This window comes from Mustelus asterias, chromosome 3 (genome assembly GCF_964213995.1).
Source record: "Mustelus asterias chromosome 3, sMusAst1.hap1.1, whole genome shotgun sequence".
Taxonomy (NCBI): Eukaryota; Metazoa; Chordata; class Chondrichthyes; order Carcharhiniformes; family Triakidae; genus Mustelus; species Mustelus asterias.
The window spans coordinates 62,666,270-62,693,189 of record NC_135803.1 but is presented as its reverse complement, the minus strand read 5'-3'; the positions used below and the strand labels follow the sequence as shown (position 1 = coordinate 62,693,189).

At 45.1% G+C, this 26,920-nt stretch overlaps 1 protein-coding gene across 3 annotated transcripts; it reads right to left on the bottom strand.

The window, feature by feature from the left end:
- Positions 1-6,147: 6,147 nt before the first annotated feature.
- On the bottom strand, positions 6,148-23,349 carry LOC144491352 (hepatic and glial cell adhesion molecule-like). Of its 3 annotated transcripts, XM_078209044.1 has the most exons (7): positions 23,197-23,349; positions 16,718-16,821; positions 13,833-14,195; positions 12,149-12,508; positions 10,127-10,405; positions 9,313-9,411; positions 6,148-6,755 (listed from the first exon to the last, which is right to left on the bottom strand). In XM_078209044.1, the coding sequence occupies exons 2-7, from the start codon at positions 16,764-16,766 to the stop codon at positions 6,730-6,732; spliced, it is 1,176 nt and encodes a 391-aa protein (XP_078065170.1). In that variant the 5' UTR covers positions 16,767-16,821; positions 23,197-23,349; the 3' UTR covers positions 6,148-6,729. The 3 variants fall into 3 exon arrangements, with proteins under 3 accessions (XP_078065170.1, XP_078065172.1, XP_078065171.1); XM_078209046.1 differs by lacking the exon at positions 16,718-16,821 and having other exon boundaries at positions 23,197-23,339; XM_078209045.1 differs by lacking the exon at positions 9,313-9,411 and having other exon boundaries at positions 23,197-23,319.
- Between the last annotated feature and the right edge of the window lie 3,571 nt (positions 23,350-26,920).

Genomic DNA, 26,920 nt, shown 5'->3' with positions numbered 1-26,920 from the left:
GGTTACATGGATTAGCCATGGTAAATGCATAGGGTTTTGGAGATAGGGCGGAGGGGACAGCCTGGTTGGGATGCTCTTTCGGAGGATCGGTGTAGACTCGATGGGCCAGATGGCCTCTTTCTGCACTGTAGGGATTCTAGCTCAATTCAGTGTTGGAATAAGTCAGAAAAGTAGCTGCCTCTTAGTACTGCAGGAGACAGTGTTGTAGTGATAATATCCCTGAACTAGTAATCAATAGGTCCAGGCTAATACTCTGGGGACATGGGTTCAAACCATGATGAATCCCCTGGATCAGATGAACTTCATTGGAGAGTGCTGATGGAGGTGGCTAAAGAGATAATGGATACATTAGTGGTTATCTTTCAAAATCTGATAGATTTCAGAAAGTTTCCTGGGAACTGAAAAGTAGTAAATGTAATCTCACTATTAAAGAAGGGAGGAAAGGGGAGAATTGTGAACTACAGACCTGTTAGTTTGACTTCAGAAGTTCTAACATTTTTCTGTACTAATTAGAAAGAATGTGGACATTTAGAAAAATATGGTAAAACTGGGCAGAGTCGACATGGATTTATGAAAGGGAAATCAGCTTTGACAAACATATTTTTGAAAATATTACTTGCAGCATTGATAAAGGAGAACCAGTGGATGTAGTGTATTTGGATTTTCAGAAGGCTTTTCATGAAGTTCTATACAGCAGTTTAGTAAATAAAATTAGAACATGTAGGATTGAAGGAATTGGGGCAGGAGATTTAGACGGGATTTGAGGGGAAACATTTTCACCTAGAGGGTGGAACTCATACCTGAAATGGTGGTAAAGGCATGAAACTTGACAACATTTAAGAAGCATTTTGATGAGCACTTGAAATGCCACAGCGTACAAGGATCAGCGCTAGGTCCACAGCTATTCACAATCCATACAAATACATGTGGTTCGGACTGCTGCCGCACAGCGCCAGGGACCCGGTTCAATTCTAGCCTTTGGTCACTGTGTGGAGTTTGCACGTTCTCCCAATGTCTGCATGGGTTTCCTCCCACAATGAAAAAAGGTGTGTGGTTTAGGTTGATTGGCCATGCTAAATTGCCCCTTAGTGTCAGGGGGACTAGCAGGGTAAATACGTGGGGTGACGTGGGGCCTGGGTGGGATTGTTGTCGGTGCAGGCTCAATAAGCTGAATAGCCTCTTCTGCACTGTAGGGGATTTATGATTATAAACGATTTGGATGTGGAGACCAAGTATAATATTTCCAGATTTGCTGTTGGCACCAAACTGGATGGGAATGTAAGTTGTGAAGATAATGAAGGGAGAGGGACATGGCCAGGCAGTGGCCTGGCAACATCCCCTGACTGTGTGTGTGTGTGTGTGTGTGTGCGTGCGTGCGTGTTGGGGGTGGAGGGTTTGGAGAGGCCGGGGTAGGACGAAAGAGAAGTGCTGATCGGGGGTGGACAGGAGAGCCCAAGACCTACGTGGTGGCAGGAAAGTTTGTTCTTGTTCTGATTGGGGTGCCCTTTAAAGAAGAATCCTGATCTCAGTGCAGCCAGGTTTTGTTGACATATTTAGGACCCCTCCCACAGGAGAGTGTGAAACAAATCCCCCCCTTGATTTTTTGGTTGTGTGTTGCAAGATCTGGTGAGAACATCGGTGATGCACCTCAATGAGCACCCGGAAACAAGGCTTTAGAACTGAAGGCTTTAATACATTAACAATGAAACTACTAACACAAATTCACCCGTTCAGACTGAAGGGGTCCTGCCGGAGCAGGGGGTCTTATACCCTGCCACCGGAGGCGGGACCCCACTGGAGTGTGCCATGATAACACTTAGGACAGGTAAACACCCTATCCCAACAACATAGTACAACCCCCATAACAACAACACCCTAGCCCAACAGTAACACAATAACAACCCCAGTGGTGAACCAACGATGGTTCACCACATTCACCCCTCCTTTAGGAACCAAAGGTGGCGGGGTGGATGAAAACAGACAATGACAAAAAAAAATAACAGGATTCACAAGTCCAGACGGTCTGGAGGACCACACCGACGCTGCGATCTTCTCAACACCGGTTGCGAAACCGGAGCAGGTGCTTGCGGTGGCTCTCTCAAAGCAACATCTGGCTGTCCCCTCAAAGACTCCCGGGCCGGCCGGCCCTGATGAGGCGATGGTGTAGGGGATCCTGGAACGTTTGGTGGTGGTGGTGGTGGTGATGATGGTGGCGCCGATCTCCGAGTCTCAGGCAAGCTGTACATGGGAGTAAAAGTGTTATGCACTGGTCCCGGTGCTGACCGCGCCACGTCTGGGGAAGTAATGAGGAGTAGTGGATCTGTGACTGGGGGAATAGGAGCGACAGGAGTTGCTACGTCCCCTGCGGGCGCCAGGTCTCTAATGGAGACAGTGTCCTCTCGCCCGTCAGGATATGCCACATAGGCATACTGAGGGTTGGCGTGGAGGAGTTGGACCGGTTCGACCAAGGGGTCGGACTTGCGAGCCCTCACATGGCGCCGCAGAAGGACGGGTCCTGGGTACGTCAACCAGGCTGGCAATGAGGTCCCCGAGGACGACTTCCGAGGGAATGAGAACATCCTCTCGTGGGGAGTAGCATTGGTTGCCGTACACAGGAGGGAGCGGATAGAATGGAGCGCAGTTGGAAGGACCTCCTGCCACCGGGAGACTGGAAGGCCCTTGGATTTCAGTGCCAGTAGGACAGCCTTCCAGACTGTAGCATTCTCCCTTTCCACCTGTCCGTTACCCCTAGGGTTGTAGCTCGTGGTTCTACTAGAGGCAATTCCGAATGAGAGCAGGAATTGCCTCAAGTCGTTGCTCTTGAACGACGAGCCCCTGTCGCTATGAATATAGCAGGGGTACCCGAACAGGGTAAAAAGCTCACTGAATGCCTTGATGACGGTGGCAGTCGACGTGTCCGCACAGGGGAAAACAAACGGAAACCGGGAAAATTCGTCTATTATGTTAAGAAAATAGACATTCCGATCCGTTGAGGGAAGGGGGCCCTTAAAATCTACACTCAGCCTCTCAAAAGGGCGAGTGGCCTTGACCAAATGTGCCCGGTCTGGTCGATAAAAGTGTGGTTTGCATTCTGCGCAAATCCGACAACTTCTAGTAACTGACCTGACCTCCTCCACCGAGTAGGGTAGGTTGCGGGCTTTTATGAAGTGGTAGAGTCTGGTGACTCCAGGATGACACAGATCATTGTGGAGAGCCTTCAAGCGGTCCTCCTGCATGATGGCGCATGTTCCGCGCGAGAGGGCATCCGAGGGCTCATTGAGCTTCCCTGGACGATACATAATATCGTAATTATAGGTGGAGAGCTCAATTCTCCACCGCAAGATCTTATCGTTCTTGATCTTGCCCCTCTGCGTGTTACTGAACATAAACGCCACGGATCGTTGATCCGTGATCAGGGTGAACCGCTTACCTGCCAGGTAATGGCGCCAGTGTCTGACTGCCTCCACAATGGCCTGAGCCTCCTTTTCCACCGCTGAGTGCCGAATCTCTGGGCCTTGAAGGGTGCGGGAAAAAAACGCGACGGGCCTGCCTGCCTGGTTTAGTGTGGCGGCTAGGGCGAAGTCCGATGCATCACTCTCCACCTGGAAAGGGATGGATTCATCCACCGCGTGCATCGTGGCTTTCGAGATGTCGCTTTTCAAAACCTTGAAGGCCAATTGGGCCTCCGGCGTAAGTGGGAAGGTCGTGGACTTAATGAGCGGACGAGCTTTGTCCGCGTAGTTGGGGACCCACTGTGCATAATACGAAAAGAACCCGAGGCATCTCCTCAGTGCTTTCGTGCTAGCGGGCAAGGGAAGTTCAGTGAGTGGGCGCATACGGTCTGGATCAGGGCCAATGACCCCGTTTTCCACCACGTATCCGAGGATGGCTAACCTATGCGTACGGAATACGCACTTCTCCCTGTTATAGGTCAGATTCAGGCGAGATGCAGTGCGTAGAAAGTGTTGGAGATTCGTGTCGTGGTCCTGCTGGTCATGGCCGCAGATGGTGACGTTATCCAGGTACGGGAAGGTAGCCCGCAACCCGTTCTGGTCCACCATTCGGTCCATAGCACGCTGGAAGACCGAGACCCCATTGGTGACACCAAATGGAACCCTGAGGAATTGGTATAGACGACCATCCGCCTCAAAAGCCGTATATTGTCGGTCCTCTGGGCGGATGGGGAGTTGATGGTAGGCGGACTTAAGGTCTATGGTAGAAAACACTCGGTACTGCGCAATCTGATTGACCATATCAGAAATGCGCGGGAGAGGATACGCATCCAGCTGCGTGTATCTATTAATGGTCTGACTATAGTCGATGACCATCCGAGGTTTGTTCCCGCTTTTGACTACCACGACCTGCGCTCTCCACGGACTAGCACTGGCCTGTATGATCCCTTCCTTGAGGAGCCGCTGAACCTCAGATCTAATAAAGATCCGGTCCTCAGCGCTGTAACGCCTACTTTTAGTAGCGATGGGCTTGCAGCCAGGTACCAGATTTTTAAAAAGGGATGGTGTCGTGATCTTCAGGGTGGATAGATTGCACGCGGGGCGCTTTGGGCAATTTGGAGGCTGCGGCTGGTTCCCTACTGCCAGTGAAGGGAGTGGCCCACCGTACTGTAGGATCACACTCTTCATGTGGACCATAAAGTTTAGTCCGAGGAGAATTGGCGCGCAAAGGTGAGGTAGCACAAGGAGCCTGTATTGCTCGTAAACTGTGCCCTGTACCTCAAGAGTTACCATACATCGTCCTTGGATCGGTACAGACCGGGACTGTGATGCCATGGAAATTGTCTGTTTGGCAGGGAGAACCCGGAGTCCACACCTTTTAGCAGTTTCAGGGTGTATGAAACTTTCGGTGCTCCCACTGTCAAACAGACAATTCACAGTTCTGCCACTAACCTTTACCTCCATCATGGAATGTTCCAGTCTGTAATGCCTGGTCTGATCCAGAGAGATCGACGCCACCGTTGGCCCCTGGGCGTCACTGCATGCTGCCGATGTGGATGCTGAGGACCCCTGCTGGTCGCTGCTGCATGCTGCCGATGTGGATGCTGAGGACCCCTGCTGGTCGCTGCTGCATGCTGCCGATGTGGATGCTGAGGACCCCTGCTGGTCGCTCCTAGTCGTCGTGGACCATGATGGCCGCCCCCATGAATCGCATGTGGCCGAGGGCTCCAAGCGCAGCGACTCCTGGTGGTCTTCCTCCTCCTCTGTCTGCCACGATGGCGCCGTCCTGAGATCGCACGTGGTCGGACCTCGTGGGTACTGCAGCGCCGAAAGAGATGGTCTCCGTTCTGGAGGGTTACAAGCTGCACTGCCGTTTTTAGGTTTGGACCTGCAGACTTTGCCGTAGTGGCCTTTTTTACCGCACTGGCTGCAGATTGCCGTTCTTGCCGGACACTGTTGCCGTGGATGCTTGAACCCACCGCAAAAATAGCATCGCTGGCCACCTGGAGCTGCCGCCGTCGTCGAATCGATCTGGGAGCGCGGGTTCGCGGGGCGAGGAGGGAGCAGAGCTTGCTCCAACCACGTTGACTGCACGTGGTCCTCGGGGTACAGCGCCAAGCTCTTCGACGCCGCCTCCAACCTCACGGCCATCCCCATTGCCTGGGTCAAGTTGAGTTTCCCCTTTTCTAATAATTTAAGTCTGATGTACGAGGACCCTACCCCTGCTACGAACGCGTCTCGGGCGAGGTCTTGCATGTACTGCTCGGCGGAGACATCCTTACAGTCACAACCCCTGGCAAGCTGCAGGAGTTCATTGGCGTAGTCTTCTATGGTCTCGCCCGACTGCCGACGTCGTGTAGCGAGGAGATAACGAGCGTGAATCTCGTTGGGTGGCGTAATGTACCTATTCTTTAGGAGCTCGACGGCACCCTGGTAAGTGGAAGCTGCACGAATGGCTAGGTAAATCGTGTCGCTTACCCTTGCGTGGAGGACCTGGAGTCTATCACTGTCTGTAGTGATAGCTACCGAGGCTGCCAGGTAGTCCTCGAAGCACTTCCACCAATGTTCGAACGTGTTAGCTGCACCGACCGCACGTGGGTCCAGTGTCAGACGATCCGGTTTTAGGATCTGTTCCATATTCTCAGTTAATGTATTAAATTGATGCACCTCAATGAGCACCCGGAAACAAGGCTTTAGAACTGAAGGCTTTAATACATTAACAATGAAACTACTAACACAAATTCACCCGTTCAGACTGAAGGGGTCCTGCCGGAGCAGGGGGTCTTATACCCTGCCACCGGAGGCGGGACCCCACTGGAGTGTGCCATGATAACACCCAGGACAGGTAAACACCCTATCCCAACAACATAGTACAACCCCCATAACAACAACACCCTAGCCCAACAGTAACACAATAACAACCCCAGTGGTGAACCAACGATGGTTCACCACAATCGGCATGTTTCTTGACAGAAACAACACTGCTATTTTTTGGCAAAATTTCACCCATTATCTTCTGCCTTACATGAAAAAGCCCATATGATCCCTTAATGAACCAAATTTATATAATGTAGTTCAAGGCCTATGAGTGTATAACAAAAGTAAATACAGTTATACCGCTAGTAATCGCGCACACCATCAATCTTTACAAAATCTTCGTTATTTCTCATGCAGACATTGGATTTCTGTAAGATGAATATGAAAAGTAGAAACATCACTTCTATTTGATATGTAACAGCTTTTCAAATGTCTTCTGGAAATCCTAGTATACCACAACTTATTGGCTCCAATTTCCTTTAGCAGCTGTTGGAAAAAATTGGAAAATCGGAAGGCATTTATTAAAAGGATGATGGGCCTGCATGTTCATGAGCTAACAAACTATCCTATTAGCATATCAATAATAGTTCCTTTAAACAAAATTGTTCCATGAAGAAATTACATGCCAGTTATATCTTAATTACTTAAAACACATTTTTCATAATATCCAAACTTCCATCTTTTAAGTTTGGTAAAATCATTGACAGTCAATCCTTCTTTCCCATCTCTAAGGCAGTAATGAACAACCAGCTAGTTACCCCATTACTGCCAGAGTAACTTGCACAGGTTTGATATTGAACCTGGGACCATTTAGGTCTGATTTAGTCAATATTCCAACAAAGCTGTTAACTAATGTTCCAACTTCTTGCTTTTATACCGTTCCTTCATATGCATGACCTGACCTCAGCCACTATCTCGCTTTGTGGTAGGCTGGTCCAATATTCCCCAGAGCTCCAGTCTTTGAAGAAGGGAAGAATAAAGTGTGTTTGACAGAATTGCATCTCAGGCATAATGATACAATGGATAGTAGCATTAGGCCTAGACATCACCATTCACCCATCTTTCATATTAATCTTGATTTTTATTGCAAATTGTGAAATTTTGCATTGGTTTATTTTTAATGTAAAAGTATTTTCCATTCTGGCGACTAAGTCCAGTGGTAAGAACAGAGTTGGAATGAAGACAGCTGGGCGACTGAACCCAAAAGATCTAGCGCTAGTCAACTAATTAATTATGCATCTCCAAAGAGCATATTGAATTCCATGTCGGGGCAAGCAGCAAGTGGCCCATCCAGTTGTTACCTCATTAGTTCCAAAGACCAGATGTCACATGTAAACTGCACATGAACAGCCATTCAATCTGCCACTCTGCTCCCTGATTGCACCCACAAGTCCTGCCTTGATCTCAGCCTCTGCTATTCCAGCCTTGATGCAGCTTGCATTCTCTGATGGTGTAAGAGAAAGGTAAAAGCAGCATCTACTGAATACAAAGTCCAGGAAGATCTACCTCGCTAGTGCATGCCACTTATGTACAATCACAAAAGAGAGTGTTCTAAATGTCTATGGACTGGGCACTTAATTTGAAGGGAGAAAAAGATTCCGATATGTTTTAGTCTTTTCATAAGTATTCATGAGATGAATAAGCTGTCAAGAAAGTCAGGAAAATAAGACCCTAAACTGATTTCACATAATCACAAACTGATTTTTGGCTTCCTGCCAAATCTTGTTTCCCACCTGACATGATTCCAGATGCTGGTGGAAGTGGAAGATTCTGCCTACAGTCTGGTCAATCTAAGAATAATTAGATTTGTGTTTTTAGCCTATTGATTGTAAATCAAAGAAGCTCATGTTAAATAAACATCAGAAAACTATCCCTGAAGGGAAAATCTATTGCTCAGAAGTATTTTGTGTAAATAATAGTTATCCAATACATGTGAAGGCAGTCGATATCCCAAAATAACTTATAGGGGGCGACCTTACCAAAAGAATTCCAAGTGCTGAATGAAACAGAAGAGATCGCATCAATTTTTTGGGTGAGCTCCCAGTTGCAATCATACGGCACTTAGTTGATAAAAAGGGACAGGATCTGATTCTCATCATTAGGGGGCGGGACAGAGCCCCAACTTGTCTGTGAAGCCAGCTGCTGAGCTCTAGGGGCGCCATTGCACAGGCGTCCTGATCGCCCAGTGTACTATGCACGGCACGGCCCTGCCCCCACCACCTGGGGGCTTCAATGGCCTCTGGCAAGGCCATCTTGTCTGGTCCCCGTAGATGGGGACAATATGTGATCCTTGACCGCTCAGCAGGTAAGAACATTTAAATCAGGTAATGAATATTGAAATTGGCTTTGCGCCAGTAACATCGCGATAGGCAAAAAATTAGGCGCAAAGCTGATTTTGCACCTCTCGCCCGATCATACTGGCTCGCCTTGCTGATCAATTGGTGGGACGAGCTGGTAAGATTGCCCCCATAGTATCTGACCACACTCCGTGTATTCTACTAAGTGATATTTCCTTAATAATTTCACTGTCCTTTATAAATTTAATTAGTTGTTCTTTCTACAGAGCTGTCTTATCATGTGACATTTTTCAGCTTTCAAAAGATTAAAGACATAACAGGGATCCTTCTTGATTATTGAATAACCAACTGTAAACAGACAAGTCTTGCACTTAACAATACACGTCAGAAAGCATTTTGCAAATTTGTTCATATGGAACATGATTCATATCAAATAATTCTATCACCTTATTTCAGCCAACTTACGCCAAGTAATTTATCAAAAATATTGTCAGGATTCCATAGTGTGACCTGAAGCTCTGTGCACTTAGGAATTCAGTACTGGACCATTACTGGAAGGAAAAACTACATCCCAACATGATAACCTCTTCAAGTTTTCTTTTGACCACCGATAATTGTTGTTATTGTTCCTTTCATTTTACAATTAAAAAAAGTGTCTGTAGTTAGTATTTCATAATGAAGTAGATCACTGGATAGTGTATTTGTATTTTTCTATGGCTTATGTTAATTTGAAATGCGGCACTTACTGCTTGAACTGGAGAGAGTAAACCAGAGGTAGTACCCAATGATTAACACCAGAACTGCCATCCCCAGAAAGACCAGAACTGTCAAGTGGTTTCTTTTACCTAAAACAGATGAATAGTATTTTATGAAACAGGAGAAAACCATCCAGTTCATTATACCCACCCCTACTCCGAGAGAACTACCTACTTTCCTTTTCCCATAATGTAAATGTTTATTTTTCCAACATACATCCACCGCTCAGTTAAAATCCATTCTGGATTCTGCTTCTACAAATGATTACAATGAGGCATTCTATATCCATTCCATATTTTACAGTACATAAAAAATCTCCTACTCTATCCTTTAACTCTATCCATGATAAATTGATGTCCTAATTGATGTGTAGAAATAGTTCTTCAGGATTTCGCAAATCACATCATGATTTTGAACTTTACTGTCAAATCTTCTTTCCTCTTCGAAACAAAACAGCTCCAGAATCTCTCGCCCCTTTCATAATTAAAAGTTTTTATCCTTGATTTAATCTTTTATCATCACTACTGCAGTATCTCCATGTACGAGGCATCATTCTAAAGGCAGGCACGTAATCTAGATACATTGGAGTCTGTTATTACGTTTAAGTTGCTTTATAAATGCAGGTTATTGTTGTAGTACCCCCATTTACAGATGTCAGCAATTTGGCAGTTGCATTAGACAAGGAAATAGAGGAATATTTAGGTCAGAAAATATCAATACACATTCTCAGCTGAATTCTTGCATAGGGAAACAACAAATAAAAGTGTTCCTGTTATAGCTTAGATAAGTTTTCTTATTTCTCACCCTTTAGATTGACCCCATTATATCGACTGACAGTCACTGGGTCGCTGGTTGCATTACTGACTGGGTTTTCTGCAATGCATCTGTACACATGTTGCTCCACCTCAGTTGCACAGTCGATCACAAGCACTGTCCCATATGTCTCATTGAGAACTCCAGACAAGGACATCTTTTCCCAGCGAATCGTGTAATTTGTTCCTCTGGAGACAGAGCAGCTCAAAGTGATATTTGGTGAATTCACACAGTTACCAAGAATCACTGTGACAGGCTGGGAAACTGGTTCTGAAATAGACAGTTAATAATTCACCTTAAACATGAGATATTTCTGAGAGATATAATAAACCAGAATACGAATGAAAATATTTCCATTTTGTTCTGTATTTTAGACAGACTAATGTTAAAGCCTGAAGTTCCAATAGAAGTCCTGATATTAACTCATGCATTATGTTTGTGCTTTACAAATGCATCCAGTTTATGGATGATGCAAGATACAATGGGACTGTAGAGTTAGAATTTTCATACATACTGGGAATTCTACTGCTGCTGAGAATGAAAAAGAAATCAATCCAAATTTATTTTCCAATTAGCTTTAATTACTCAAGTTCTAATGGTATTCTGTATTCATAATGACAATAAATCAGCTCGTGAGAAAGCAGAAAATAAGTAGTTCAACAATAAATTCAAGAATTTTCTGAATGTCAACACTATGTTTTGTGTGCAAACCATTATGCAGAACCCAGTATGTCCGAAAACAGGGACAGGAAATGGTGCCAATTATTGAGACTTTATTTGGGACTGATTTGGGGTAATTGAAATGCTAAAGAAATATTTCCATTAAGGAACTTAGCCACTAGGGCTATAATGCCACCCTCAGAGACAGTTCCTCTTAAACAGGAGCCTGAATACTTTGGATGATAGTGTCTTATCCTGCAGACTGTGAGTGCCCCAAAGCCATTTCACATTCAAATGAATGTTATGCAGCTGCAGGCAGGACTTCTGTCCCTCACTCAGGAGGAAGTTCCACCTTAGGGAGCTATTGGCCAATCTAACTGTCTGGCAGCTCTACAGTCCCTGCAGTGACTGTGCTACAGTGCACAGAAGAAGAAATGCAGGAGGACTAAGACTAAGGGCAGAAATTGCAACAACAGTTTCGGGTGGCACAGTGGTTAGCACTGCTGCCTCATAGCATCAGGGTACCAGGTTGAATTCCGGCCTCGGGTCACTGTCTGTGTGGAGTTTGCACTTTCTCCCCATGTCTGCGTGGGTTTTCTCTGGGTGCTCCAGTGTCCTCCCAAAGATGTGCAGGTTAGGTTGATTGGTCATGATAAATTGACTCTAGTGTCAGTGGAATTAGCAGGGTAAATATGTGGGGTTACGGGAATAGGGCTTGGATGGGATTATGATTGGTACAGACTTGATGGGCTGAATGGCCTCCTTCTGTACTGTAGGGATTCTATGGAAGTATGTTCTCTGGCAGGAAAAGTGGAGGGCAGCCTGCCCATGGTTTCAGCTGACTCACTTGGTAAACTCAATGGTTGTACGGGTTATTTTTCACAATTACACGTTTGGCTCAGTAGCAGCTCATTATGAACATCAGAATCTTTAAACAAAAATTAGAGCAAGCGGTTGGTGGGGGAAATAATCACTCTTTCTTTTCACATGTTATAGGCCCTTATTCAGGTTTGTTTGGTGGCCGTGTCAGTGTTGGCTTGTTTTGCATGAGTAAACTGAGATCTTACCTGTGGAGAAACCTGGTTCTCAGTTGCTTCAGTGGGGCATTAATGATGAGGTTAGTTTTTAAGTATGTTGCAAATGAATTGTTGATGCGAGTGTATAGTCTGCATTATTGATATTATGTGAAGGATTTGATCCAGTTCTTTACTTAAAACAGAAACTATTTAGCTTGATCACAAACTATTTATATCATGTGCCCTTTCAGCCCTCAATCAAAAAATGTTTTTTATACTGTTATGTTGTTACTTACAATCCTCAAAATTAGCAAAAGCTTCAGTATTGAACACTTACCAAATACATGCATCCTGAATGTAATTTGATCACGGTTTTTCAGCTCTGACCCATTGTAGTCAATGTGTATTTCATATTCTCCAGTGTCATGAACATGTACATCATTCAGCACCACAAAACCTCCATAGATTCCAACTCTGTGTTGATACAGTAGGTGCACAATGTCCAGCTTCTCTGGTTTATTCGATTTCCATTTTAAAATCTTAAAGGGCACCGGAAATTTCAAACTAAAGTTAACGTCATATGGATCAGTGCCTTGATATTGTACAGGGAACAGGACCTGTTCTCCTGCAGTGACATTAGTGACGGTATCAGGTCTGATGCGCAATGCTTCTCTATATACCACAAACAAACGGAATACTGGAAAACACAAACATAAATCGCACACATTAATTTTTAATTGTTATGCATACTGGGCCTGATTTTACGGGGCGCGAAAACTTGGTAAAGTCGGGCGTGAGGCCATTAACGCGATCCGCATGCATTTAAATTAAATTAATGGGCTGCCCGCCCAACTTTACCAGCATTTCCCTCTTTACTATCGCGTTCGCCCGTCCAGATTCAAACAGATATGCTTGGCGGAGGGAGGAGGGAGACCAGATCGTTGTCTGGTGGGGGGGAGGAGGGAGGCCACACCATTGCCTGGTTTGGGTGGGGCGGGGGGGGGGGAGGGGAGAGAGGAAGGAGGCTCGATTGCTTACTGGTGGGGGAGGAAGGCCAGATGGATCTCTGGTGGTAGGGGGCGAGGGGGGGGGAAGGCGGGTCTGCTGCCACTCTGCGGGCGATCGGTGGGGGGGCGGAAGGGGAGTAGAGGGTCGCGATCGGTCTGGGTAGCAGGAGGGGGTGGGGGGGGAGAGAGGTGGGTGGATAAGAGGGACAGTTATGTTACGGGAATGGGATGACATCTGTGGGGGCCATCGCTCCCGGGCTGCTTTATCCGCTTTTTGCGGCCGGGAGCGATGTGACAGTGGCGCATTTTTCAATTTTTTTTCTCACAGCGCATGCGCAGTTCAAAGCTCCGATCAGACCAGCAGCGATAAGCCCCACCCACAGCGCAATTCAGTCTCACGATTTTTTTTTCAAGCTAAGTGCATATGGGGGTGCCTGAGAACAGTTTTCCAAGTCGGATCTGAATTGCGCCCAGATTCAGCACTTAAAATCAAAATGGTAAAATCGGGCCCGAGTGAGGTTAGAGGAGAAAAATAGGCAAAGCATTTTTTTTGAGGTTCAGTTTGATAGATTAGGATAGCTTGAAATGGTGCCTGTCTAATCTGTCGAGAAAGTCAAAAGGATGCTTGGTGAGAATCGGAAAGGTTCATTTGTCTATTTATTAGTGTCACAAGTTGGCTTATATTAACACTGCAATTAAGTTACTGTGAAAATACCCTGGTCGTCACACTCCGGCACCTGTTTGGATACACTGAGGGAGAACCTAGCACACCCAATGCACCTAACCAGCACATCTTTGGACTATGGGAGGAAACCGGAGCGCTCGGAGGAAATCCAAACAGACACGGGGAGAACATGCAGACTCCACACAGACAGTGACCCCAAGCCAGGAATCGAACCCGGGTCCCTGGCGCTGTGAGGTTGCACTGTTTACGGAGGCTGAATTTCACACTGTGCTGGTAAACTATGTGACTTGAGCAGTTTGAGCTGCAGCAATAACAATGTGGACACTTACCAAATACTTGCATCCAGAAAGTACTTTCATTATGTTTTCTCATCTTTGTCCCATAGTAATCAATGTGTATTTCATATTCTCCAGTGTCATTAACCTGGACATTGTACAGCATCACACAATCTCTCTGGATTCCAACTCTGTGTTGGTACAGTGGATGCACAAAGTGTAGATTCTCTGGATTATTCGATTTCCATGTTAAAATCTCAATGGTTCGTGGAAATCTTGATCTAAATGTTACATTATACTGATCTTCCCAGCCTTGATTCTGTAGAGGGAACAGGACCTGTTCTCCTGCTGTGGTATTAGTGATGGTATCCGGTTGGGCGAGTAACGCTTCTCCACTCACTGCAAACAAATGGAATACTGGAAAATACAAGCATAAATCGTACATCAGTTTTTTTGTTGCTGATCAAAGGAGTTATTTTGTTTTATTCTTCATGGGATGTGGGTGTTGCTGACTAGACTGGCAGTTTCTCCCCATTCCTAATTGCCCTTGGAAAGGTGGTAGTGAACTACCTTCTTGAACGGTTGCAGTTCATGTGGTGTAGGTACACCCACAATGCTATTAGGGAGATCTGGATCACATGTAGGCTAAAATGGGTGAGGAAGGCAGATTTCCTTCTCCAAAGGACATTAATGAACCATATGGGATGGAAAGGAGGTGACTGATGAAGCAGCTGAAGATGAATGTGTCTTGGACACTTCTCTAAACAACTCCTGCAGTTATGTCCTTGAGCCGAGATGATTGAATTTCAACAACCACAATCATCTTCCTCTGTTCCAGGAATGATTCCAACCAGCTGGTTTCCCCCCTCATTCCCACTGACTCCAGTGTTGATAAGGCTCCTTGATGCCGTACCCAGTCAAATGCTGCCTTGATGTCAAGAGCAGTCACTCGTCAGGTGGAGTGGGAAATCTGCTCACAAACAGGGCATACAGAGACACAAACTCAATTTACAGAATAATGATTGGAATGCGAGTCTTTACAGCTAATCAAGTCTTAAAGGTACAGACAATGTGAGTAGAGAGAGCATTAAGCACAGGTTAAAGAGATGCGTATTGTCTCCAGACAGGACAGCTAGTGAGATTTTGCAAGTCCAGGCAAGTTGTGGGGGTTACAGATAGTGTGACATGAATCCAAGATCCCGGTTGAGGCCGTCCTCGTGTGTGCGGAACTTGGCTATCAGTCTCTGCACAGCGACTCTGCGCTGTCGTGTCGTGAAGGCCGCCTTGGAGAACGCTTACCCGAAGATCAGAGGCCGAATGTCCGTGACTGCTGAAGTGCTCCCCAACAGGAAGAGAACAGTCTTGCCTGGTGATTGTTGAGTGGTGCTCATTCATCCGTTGTCATAGCGTCTGCATGGTGATCAATGTTGATTCACAAGCTGAATGGGGAGGAGATCTCGGTTGCGGGAGGGCGCAGTCAGATAATGAACATAGAACATAGTACAGTACAGCACAGTACAGGCCCTTCGGCCCACGATGTTGTGCCGAACCTTTTCCGAAACCAAGATCAAGCTATCCCACTCCCTATAGAACATAGAACAGTTGCTAATAATGGTGGGGGATGAGGTTGCACCTGCTAGGGTGGGGGGGATTATTGGGTCGGGTTGGGCTTGCATTGCTGGGCGGGCCTGTGTCAAACCTTGGGTGGGTATGGGGGAGGGATTCGGGATCATAGAATGGGTGGTGGGATGCATCCTATGTTTGGGGTAGGGGGTGGGGTGGTTTTTACAATAGTTACCCAAAAGTTAGAAGAGATTTTAATTGTTCTCCCTTTTTCTGATTAACTATTAGGAACCATCTGAATGAAATTTAAATCACTCTTATCTGGTCTCTGGATTACTAGTCCAGTGACTGGACCACTACACCACCATAAAATATACCAGCTTGTGATGAGTGAGGGTGGATGAGTCGTTTTACAGCTGAATTTGCTTAAAGACAAAATATGGCAGATTATTATTGAGTCTGTGATTGGTTAAAGGAGTCTGAAATTCTCCATGCTACATGCTTTGGTCAATTGCTGCACTAATACTCTGCACACTTGAGTGAGGAAGGCTTCTGACTTTGTCTTTCCATTCAGCATACATCCTATCAATGCTCAGGTAAATAGAGATGTTTCTATGGGCAGAGTCGTTCATTGTATAGGGCAGTGGTTCCCAAACTTTTTTCACTGGGTCGCACTTTCGGAATAAAAATTTGCTCGCGCCACACCGAATTCTTTATTGATAAGAAATACACTCAAAAACAAAAAAAAAACACCTAGCAGAGCTTGATTCATAACATAGAACACAACTACTTTATAATATGATCATGGGACATCCAGAAAGTATAAAACAATGCTTGTTTAAACCATGTTTAAATGTTTCTTTGATTGTCCTTGAATCTTCCCGCCACACTTGCCATCTTCTCTCGCCATCTTCTCTCGCCGCACCAGTGTGGCGCGCCGCACCCTTTGGGAACCACTGGTTTAGGAGGATGATTTTACATCTCCAAGTTACATTCACAACTGATTCTATATAGGGATATCTAAGACCAGAGGACATAGGTTTAAGGCGAGGAGTGAGTGGTTTAGAGAGGATCTGAGGAAAACGATTTTCACCCAGAGGGTGGTGGAAATATGGAATGCACTGCTTGAGAGGAAAGTGGAGGCAGGTATTCTTGCAACATTTAAGAAGCATCTGGACGAGTGCTTAAATCACCAATGCATGGTAGACTATGGACCAAGTACTGGTAACTGGGATTAATTAGTACAGATTGGTGTTTGATAGTTGGCATAGACATGATGGGCCAAAGGGCCTGTTTCTTTGCTGTATGACTCTGTGTAAATTACACAATGATACAGTTTCCTGTAAACATAAGGATAGGTTGCCACCGTGTATTACCTGAGACAAGTTTGAAGAGGTGAATACATATTGAACACGGGAACTTCATTGTATATACTGCATCAAAATGACCCTTTTCCTTTTCTTCATGAAGCTGGTTGACTCTAAAGAAGGGGAAAAAAATATTCTTACAGAAAGCAGCAGACTCAGCCTGCCAGCATTAGCTACATAAACATGAACAAACAGAGACCTGCATATATAGATAACTTTCCAACGCGCTCTTCATGTAGTGCCCCAAGTGTCTGAGGATTGCTAACCCATGGCTCACCATGTGTCTCTACGCCATGATATCACGATGGGGCAAGGAGAAGAGACAGACCCAAAAACTCTCAATCTATGCAGTGACTAAAACTGTGTTGTTGGCATTAAACACCACACTTCAGCTACCTCAGCTAACCAGCCAGAACCAATACACTTTGCAGCTGATGAAGCACTTCTGAAGTTTAGTCATTGTTCTAGAAACACAACTAATTTGCTCATAGGACGGTCCCACAGCAGCAATGTGATAATTATCAGATAAACTACAATATGAAAACCAGCTTAAGGGATAGACATTGGCCAGGAATATATTTGGAAATGTAATGTGAACAGAAAGGTAGAGAATAAGGTTCCACAGATTCAACAGGGAGAATTAAAATACAAACTGATCCACTAAACCCAGGTAATATAGTAAACCATTTATCATGCAGTGAAGCTCACCATAGAGTTTAATCATTCTCATCACAAGATCCTTCTTTGAGAGTATCGCACATTGGCTATCTAGCATCTTTTGAAACTGCTTCCTTATGATTCTTTAAGTTGAATCTTAACTGAGGACAGTTAAGTTTACAGTGCAGTATATTTGGAGAAAAGTAATTCCAGAAATATACTGATGTTCCAAATGAACTCACGGTTAATTCTAATTGAAGAAGTTAGTTTTGGTTTATTGAATCTGCAACCTCCATATAGGTTTCTCAACCTGTCTATGGAGTGAGAACAAATAGCCCTTTTGTGAGGAAACTGTCCCTGTGTGGGTTTTCTTTAAAAACAGCTTGGTTTGGAGGCAGCCTCAAGGAATTCCCTCCAAATTCCTGCTGTTCCCAATCTTGGATAATGGTGAATAACATTACAGTAGATTAAGGAAATGAGGTGCATTGTATTCACAGCACAGAAATGGGCATTTGGTTCAACTACCTTCAAAAGGACATTCATTCTAAGGTTGCTCACTTCCTTTTCTCCTCTCACTCTTGAGTAAACCAATTTAACTAAATTAAACAAAGTAAGGGGTAAAATAAAATGGGCATCTCTTAAAGGGAAAATCACCCAAAACAAGAACAAATCACAAATGAAACTTAAAACATTAAAACAAAAGGTGATTAGCGGGGTCAATAACACAGCCCATTCCCTGCAGTGCTCAATGAGCATGGAAGGCCTTGATGGTGCCTGTGGACATCGCATGCTCCCTCTCCAGGAACACCTGACCGTGAATATAGCTGCAGTAGAGAGGCAGACAGTCAGGTTGGATGACCCCCTCAATTGCCCACTGCCTGGACCTGTTTATGGCAAGTTTGGCCAGGTACCGGTTCATGAGGAGGTCCTCCTCCTTCCCTGCCCTTTCCACACCAGCTGCCTGTAGATCAGAAGCGGGAGCCTGAAATACACCAATAGTAAGAAACGCATCTTTAAAATAACTGAAGTGGAAGTGCAGCCTAAAACCCCCGATATGCATGGTCCGCGGATTCCGCAAGACCGCAAAAGGGCCAGGCTAATTGGGAGTCCGTGAATCGGTGCAATTGACGATTGCATGGGACTGCTGCATGCAACACCCTCCATCCAGGTTCCCAATGTTAAGGGGAGGACCGCTCCATAGAGGGAGTTAGGTCTTGGGGCCAATGTTAAAATCCACCCGAGCAGGGTTGCGCTCAGACAGGAGTCCACCTCACAGCTGTGCCTCCTTGCACCACGAGTGACGTTAGAACTGAGCATGACCATTTTCAGGACATGGATGGCATCAGTCGTGAGCTAAATGCTCACCATCACATGACGAGCCAACTCATGGGACATCATTTAGCCCATTCCTCTTCCACCCATCATGTCCCGACACTGGTCACCCTGGCTGCACAGCCCACCCCTTCGCCAGCCATCTGAAATGGTATTTGTAGAGGAGCCGATTCCTGAGCAGCGTCTCCCTTACGACAGCCACTACTCCAGATTGGGGAAAGCTGTGGTGCGGGGCAACCATGTCCCAGACCTTAAGCATGTCCTGGTAAAATGCAGCAACACCTACAAGGAGTTTCAACGACCCCTCAGGTCTATTAACAGGAGCTGCACGTCATAATTCAGGCCATGCTCCTGGAGGAAGAAATGCGCCACAGGGCACCTTTTCTCCTCTCAGCTTATTCCCATTTATCATGTAACCGTTTGCCTTGTGTGACCTCCTGAAACGCATCACCTCAATCTTCACCAGGTTAAATTCCTTTTGCCACTTTTCTGCCCACCTGACCAATCCATTACTATCTTCTTGCAATCAGCAATTATCCTCTTCACTATCCACCTCATGGCCAATTTTTGGTCTGCAAACTTCTTCATCATTCTCCTATATTTGTGTCCAAATAATTAATACCACATAAAGCAGGGGACCTAGTACTGAGCCCTGTGGAACCCCAATGGAAACAGCCTTCCAGTTGTAAATACATCGATTAACAATTACCCTTTGCTGCCTGCCACTGGGCTAATTTTGTGTCCAGCTTGCTACAATCCCCTGGGTCCCAAAGGCTTTTATTTTTCTCACCAGTGTGCCAATTGGGAGCTTGTTAAAAGCCTTACTAAAATCCATGTGGATCACATCAACCGTCCAACCATTATCAATGCTCCTTGTTACTTCCTCAAAAAATCAAATTAGTCAGACACAACCTTCCCTTAACAAATCCATGCTGACTGTCTTTACTTAACCTCTGCCTTTCGAGCTAAGTTATTCCTGTCCATTAGAATTGATTCTAATGATTTTTCTATGATGAGGTCAGTGACTGGTCTGTAATTATTCAGTCCATATCATGCTCTCTTTTCTAAGAAAAGGTTCATCATTAGCAGACCTCCAACACCACAGCTATATCCAAGGGGATTGGAAAATAACAATAAACCCCTTCAATTTTCTCTCCAGCTTATTTTAACAGCCTGTGGTGCATTTCGCCCATTGACTCAGAATTCCTACAGGGCAGAAAGAGGCCATTCAGCCCAGCGAGTCGACACCAACTCTCCAACACAGCATCTCCCTGGTGATAATTCCTTTCTCCTTATGTTTATCACATCCAATGTTTCGTACTCTTCCTCCTTACCTCTTTTGTGAAGATGACATAAAGTACTCAGCAAGAACTATACCCACATCCTCTGCCTCCACACAAACCTTTTGGTCTTTATGGGCACTGATTTTTTAAAAACTCATTCGTGGGACATGGACATCGCTGACTGGCCAACATTTATTACAAAGTCACGGGCATTCAGCCTTGGATCTTCAGGTAAGCGTTCTCCAAGGCGGCCTTCACAACACACGACAGCGCAGAGTCGCTGAGCAGAAACTGATAGCCAAGTTCCGCACACGAGGACGGCTTAAACCGGGATGTTGGATTTATGTCACATTATCAGTAATCCCCACAGCTTTCCCCCTGATCTTGCAGAATCTCACTAGCTGTTCTGTCTGGAGACAATACACATCTCTTTAACCTGTGTTGAATGCTCCCTCCACCCACATTGTCTGTACCTTTAAGACCTGGCTGGCTGTAGAGATTTGCATTCTAATTAGTATTCTGTAACTTGATTTCTGTGTCTGTGCACTGTTTGAGAGCAGATATCCACTCCATCTGACGAAGGAGCAGTGCTCCGAAAGCTTTTGGTATTTGCTACCAAATAAACCTGTTGGACTTTAACCTGGTGTTGTGGGACTTCTTACTACAACATTTATTGCCCATCCCTAGTTGTCCTTGAGAAGGTGGTGGTGATCTGCTCTCTTGAAACGCTGCAGTCCACCTGCTGTGGGTTGACCCACAATAATTTCTTTAGTTATCCTCTTACTCTCGAGGTACTGATAAAAACCTCTTCAGGTTCACCCTGATCTTGTTTCCCAATTTCATTTGATATATTCTGCAATTCTCTCCCTTTCCGCACTGTGGTGCAGCCACACTTCAGGAACTGCAGCGGTTCCAGTTTCAGAAAGCTCACCACCTTCTCAAAGGCAATAAACGCCGACTTCATCCTGCAAATGACTTTTTAAACAAAAATCTCTCTCGTTGTTTTCCTAATTTATTTCACCTCTACTCGCCCTGGCCAGAGGTGTAGCCAGGTTCTAAAGTTAGGGGGAGCGAGCACATAAAAAAGGCGCCCGTGTGATTCTGCAGAAGGTTTTAAATTCATAAATCAACATTTATTTACCCGCTGTTTTAATCGCCTGAGGGAATGAAATGTAAATATCGACGTGCTGCCAGTGTTTTGGGGACATTCCAGCTGGCTTTAGGGGAGGTGGCTGGGGGTTTCTGCCCGATGAAGTGGGTCTGAGCTGCATGAGGAGCGCTCTGCTTTTGCTACCAAATAAACCTGTTGGACTTTAACCTGGTGTTGTCAAACTTCTCACTGTGTTTACCCCAGTCCATCATGAGGAGCGCTCCACCAATGACCCTCAATCCATGTCCTGGGAGCCCAGTGGGACGGGCATTCAGGGGAGAGACGGAGAGGGATGTCAACTGCGGAGTTAGCGAAAGGAATATAAAAGGGTTTAGCCTCAGGCTGTTGTAGTGATTCATGCAGGGCAGAGACTACAATAGTTTGTACATCAGGTGTTGTGAAAGATGAAAAAAAACACACTGAGCTCATCCCGGAAATTTCCAGAGCAGGTGGAGTCCCGATCTCTTCAAACTTGGAAAAAGTATTTATGGTAAACTCCACTTTATCCAATACATCTCACCGATTTTTAATAAATCCCTGAAATCGGCCCTTTCAATAATTTGAAACGAAAGAACAATCCATTCCTTTGGCCCAAAGACCATTTCCACCCCAAAAGCTACAGTCGTCCACATAGTTGGATTTCAATGAGATGTATATTCTATTAATCACCTAATAACCTTTCTCCGTGAACTGGTGGTAATTGTGTGAGACTGTCAGGTGGAGGAGACTGTTTTAGTTAGGATCTCTGATAAGTTATTAAATATAATTTTGAACCTGTCTCTTTTAACTCTGTTCGTGGGAGGTCGCTGTTGGGAAGCGAAGTACTTTCATTGTAATGTAACCTCCCGTTCAGATTCCTTGGATCGAATTTCACTCGCGCTGATCGCATTCATCAGCAAAATGCGGTCGCTCCCCCTCTAGCTACGCTATTGCCTCCTCTGGGCAGCTCAACATCGCAGAACTCCTGCAAGTTTTTATGAATAAACGAACCAATATGTTTTGAGGGGAAAAAATACTCAGCGGTCTGCAGCTTTATGGTGAAGAAATAGTTAACCGCTCTTGCCATTTAGCTGGCAGTTGTAACTTTTGAGTAGTTCCGTTTCCGTTAAAGCCCCACATGGCACCGTTTCAAATTTAACATAGACAAGCGGGGATTGGTTAAAATATTTTGAAATGAATTGCCTTTTTGAAATGTTGATAGTGGAATCAGTGTTCATGTTTCACTGAAATCTCGTTTATTGTTGGGGTTAACCGATGCTATTGATGGATTATTGATACATTGTTACCAACGCGTTTAAACTTGTGAACATTAAAATACTTTCCAATGATTTCATTCACGAGTTGTAGCTGTCAGCGCTGAACCCGTCTTTGCAAACAAGGGATATATGTTCAAAACCTGCAGCTTGGTTTTCGCTGATGCTCAAGTGCAAAACTTGCATTAAAATTCTAGTAGTTTCAGAACCCAGCAAAGAAAATTCACCCGAGTCACAGAGAGAGAGAACAGGATGTACAAACTAATCCATTTCCTCAAGCAAATGTGCGAGCGAATTGGCTGGATCCATCACTTAGAAAACTCCGAATTGCTCAATCCAACCTCCTAAATATAGCGGACACCGATAGATTTTATTATCAGCTAATTTTCTAAGTAACTTCCAGATCTAAACATTATGAAAATATTTCTCCCTCCAAATCTACCATGTGGAGAACATGAAGTTTAAGATGCAGAATGTTTTCAAATGCTTATCCATCGTCTGAACCATTATTAAATCAAAAGGAGAGAAAAGAAATGTTCATTTTTGTCCTTCACTGGAGAGATACATTTCCTGTGCTGATGGTTAAGGCAAAACATATGCAGAACATCAAAGAAGATTTTTCTAAACCTCTCAATATCCCTTTCCCAACCACAATAAAACTTTAACGTGGAAACTCCCCTGAACCTTTTCCTGAAATTCTCTCCTCCCAACAGTGGAAACTTTGAGCAGCCAGTGAATTGCAGCGACTGAGCAATGTCTCAGTGACAGTCAGGCTGAATTCAGGCACATTCATTACAGTCTGTTCAAACTCACCAGCTCGTGTTTGAGGGGATTGGTTCCCTCCTGTCCAGGAGCTGCTTCCCAATCTCCACACACACGCCTACTTTCCCTTATTCACATCGAGCTGAACTTTTCAAAAAAGCCAACATTTTGGCGCCATTTTTCACGCTTACGTCGTTTATCGATGACTGAGATTTCCGGGATTTCACTTCAACGAACCGCCTTTGTGCTGATCAAAACACATTGAACTCGAAAATGCAGGGATGTTGTCAAATCCCGCCCCGATCAACAGCCCCCTCCACCCGCCCCAACACACAACTACCTTCCCCCGGGAATAATAACACACTAAAAGCGTCTTCTCTGCTCCCACATCCACTCATTGTTTGCAATATACTGCAATTTTGGTCACTACATTATGTTTCTATTTCTAAATCATTTATGTGACTCTGTAACAGTAATTTATCTAGCTCTATGCCATGAGGTACCCCACACAAAACTCAGGTCAGTGTGTGGGGTTTGCATGAAAAGGGCATTACAGGCAACAGGGCATTACAGGCAGCAGACCACCTCCACTCTGATGTACATCCTGAGAATACATCTCGATGTAGTGGGAAAATTCACAAATGTAATGAATTTAGGGCACAGCATGGGCATGGGCGAAGTTAGGCACAGGTAGTTGGGGGGGCGGGGGGGCAATGCCACTTCATAGAATCATAGAATCCCGACAGTGCAGAAGGAGGCCATTCAGACGAACACAATCCCACCCAAGCCCTATCCCCATAACACCATACATTTACTCTCGCTAGTCCCCCTGACACTAAGGGGCAATTTAGCATGGCCCATCCACCTAAACCACAAATCTTTGGACTGTGGGAGGAATTGAAACGCCCGGAGGTAACCCACGCAGACATGGGGAGAACGTGCAAACTCCACACAGACAGTGATCCAAGCCGAGAATCGAACCTGGGTCCCTGGCGCTGTGAGGCAGCAGTGCTAACCACTGCGCCACCGTGCAGGGGATAGGGTTTGTTGCATGCTGGTCCTACACCATGAAGGGACAGGTTGGCTGGGCGTCTCTAGCCCTCCTGCCCATGCATTTCCTTGACCCTGCCTGGCCTCCATTCTCTGACTCCTCAGTGGCCTCTTTCTTAACCCCTTCCTGAAGATCCTCATCATCCGAGGAAACACGCCTCGCCACCATTTCTTCCTCATGAATGCTGCCATCCGCTGCAGAGCCAGATTATGTAGGGCACAGCAGACCACCACGATACAGGAGATGCTCTCGGGGGCTGTACTGTAGGGCCCCTGTGGACCAGTGGATGCATCGAGTGCATATCTTCAGGAGGTTGATGCACCGTTCAATCACAGACCGGGTGGCACCTAATGAGCCATCCTTACAGCCTGGGATGAACTAGAAAATGCCAGGGATCTGATTGCCCAAGGATGTAACTATCATCCATGCTCCCTGGAAAACAGGCACACACATACATGAATCGCAGGTGGTGGTCACACACCAGCTACACATTGGGGGAGAGGAACCCTTTCCTGTTTATGAAGGGGACGTGCTGATGCCAAGGGGTGCATAGAGTGATGTTGTGAACTTTCCCACTACATTGAGGTGTGTTCTCAGGATGTACATCAGAGTGGACGTGGCCTGCTACCTTCCTGCCCTGTTGCCTGTAATGCCCTTGGCATGCAAACCCCACACAGTGACCTGAGTATTGTGTGGGGGACTTCAGGGCATAGAGCTAAGTCAATTACTGTTACAGAGTCACATAAATGATTTGGAAACAGAAACGTAATGTAGTGACCAAAATCGCAGGATATTCCAAACAATGAGTGTTTGTCAATTGCCCCCTGCACCTGTGGCAGACCAGCCAAATCTGATAGTCCTTGTGTCTTGCTGGGCCTGGTCCAGGTCAAAATGAATAAAGTCCTAAGCCCTTGCATAGAGTGCACCCATTATGCACTTATAAGCGGTAGCCTGTGAGATGTCACACAGGTCCCCTGTGGAGCCCTGGGAACGACCCAATTGTGTAAAAATTGAGGGCTGCCCTGACTTTTATGGTCACAGGGAGTGGGTGTCCTCTGCTGCCACATGTAACAGTTTCCCTGGCGTGGTGGAGTCTCCAATGACATGTTACCTGACAGCTCTATGAAGGCCACTTGAGTACTGTGTATCCTCGGGCCCCGAAAGAGACTGGCCCAAAAAATATAGCTTCAACTTAGCAGCAGATTAAAATATTATACATCACACTCATTATAAAACAATCTTCAACCTTACCATGCGAGAAGTCCATGTGAGCTCCTCATGCGTCAAAAGTAACAAAAAAATTAAAGAACTTAAAAATCTGGGAAGTCAGACAAAATAAATTGATACAATAATGATCAAGGCAAATTTGAACAAGGTCAGAAATAACAAAATACATGAATACTGCTGGTGTTGGGGACACATCAACATTCCTTTTAATTTCCAATGGATATTTCATATTCCAAATTGGGCTTTGTGAAGAATAATGCAAAATATACAAATTAATATATAAATGCTTAGCCCGCCTTTAACTAGATTGAAGAAGCACCCGTGGTTAGATATGAATACTTAACACTGATCACATTATTATTATTGCTCTATTCCTGCAATATTCCATCGTCAGAGGTTTAACACCAGGTTAAAGTCCAACAGGTTTATTTGGTAGCAAAAGCCACAAGCTTTCGGAGCCTTAAGCCCCTTCTTCAGGTGAGTGGGAATTCTGTTCGCAAACAGGGCATATAAAGACACAAACTCAATTTATAGATTAATGGTTGGAATGCGAATACTTACAGCTAATCAAGTCTTAAAGGTACAAACAATGTGAGTGGAGAGAGCATTAAGACAGGTTAAACATTTAATCTGTCTGGAGACAATACACATCTCTTTAACCTGTCCTAATGCTCTCTCCACTCACATTGTTTGTACCTTTAAGACTTGATTAGCTGTAAGTATTCGCATTCCAACCATTATTCTGTAAATTGAGTTTGTGTCTTTATATGCCCTGTTTGCGAACAGAATTCCCACTCACCTGAAGAAGGAGCTTAAGGCTCCGAAAGCTTGTGGCTTTTGCTACTAAATAAACCTGTTGGACTTTAACCTGGTGTTGTTAAACTTCTTACTGTGTTTACCCCAGTCCAACGCCGGCATCTCCACATCATATTCCATCGTACCAGTAGAGGCCACTATGACCCAACTCCCAAACGAATTCGGATTCTCAAACTGCTTTTGGATCAACTGGTGTCTTAACTCAAGAAAGTGTCTATGCTTGACTCAAATTTATACAAATGTATTTGATTTAAAGTAGTTTTTTTTATGCTCATATATTATTACAAAGCAGGTTTTTAAGAAGGTAAATGACCTGACTTATTTTATCTGAAGTGGAGATGCCGGGGTTGGACTGGGGTGAACACAGTAAGAGTTTTAACAACACCAGGTTCAAGTCCAACAGGTTTATTTGGTAGCAAATACCATTAGCTTTTGGAGCGCTGCTCCTTTGTCAGATGGAGTGGAAATGCACTCCATCTGACGAAGGAGCAGCGCTCCGAAAGCTAATGGTGTTTGCTACCAAATAAACCTGTTGGACTTGAACCTGGTGTTGTAAAACTCTTACTATTATTTTATCTGATCAGAGCAGTGAGGGCACAGGCCCTGCTACCATATGGAGTGATATAGAGGAATCACATAGATGCATATAGAAGATTAGATAAGCACAAAGGGAGGAAGGAG

Bases quoted from the DNA above. Each gene is read 5' to 3' on its own strand.
- LOC144491352 (XM_078209044.1), bottom strand. From the start codon at position 16,766: ATGAAGTTCCCGTGTTCAATATGTATTCACCTCTTCAAACTTGTCTCA. The intron at 14,196-16,717 runs GTAATACACGGT...TGTATTTTCCAG, and splicing joins CCTCTTCAAACTTGTCTCAG to TATTCCATTTGTTTGCAGTG. The intron at 9,412-10,126 runs GTGAGAAATAAG...CATCTGTTTTAG, and splicing joins TAATGGGGTCAATCTAAAGG to GTAAAAGAAACCACTTGACA.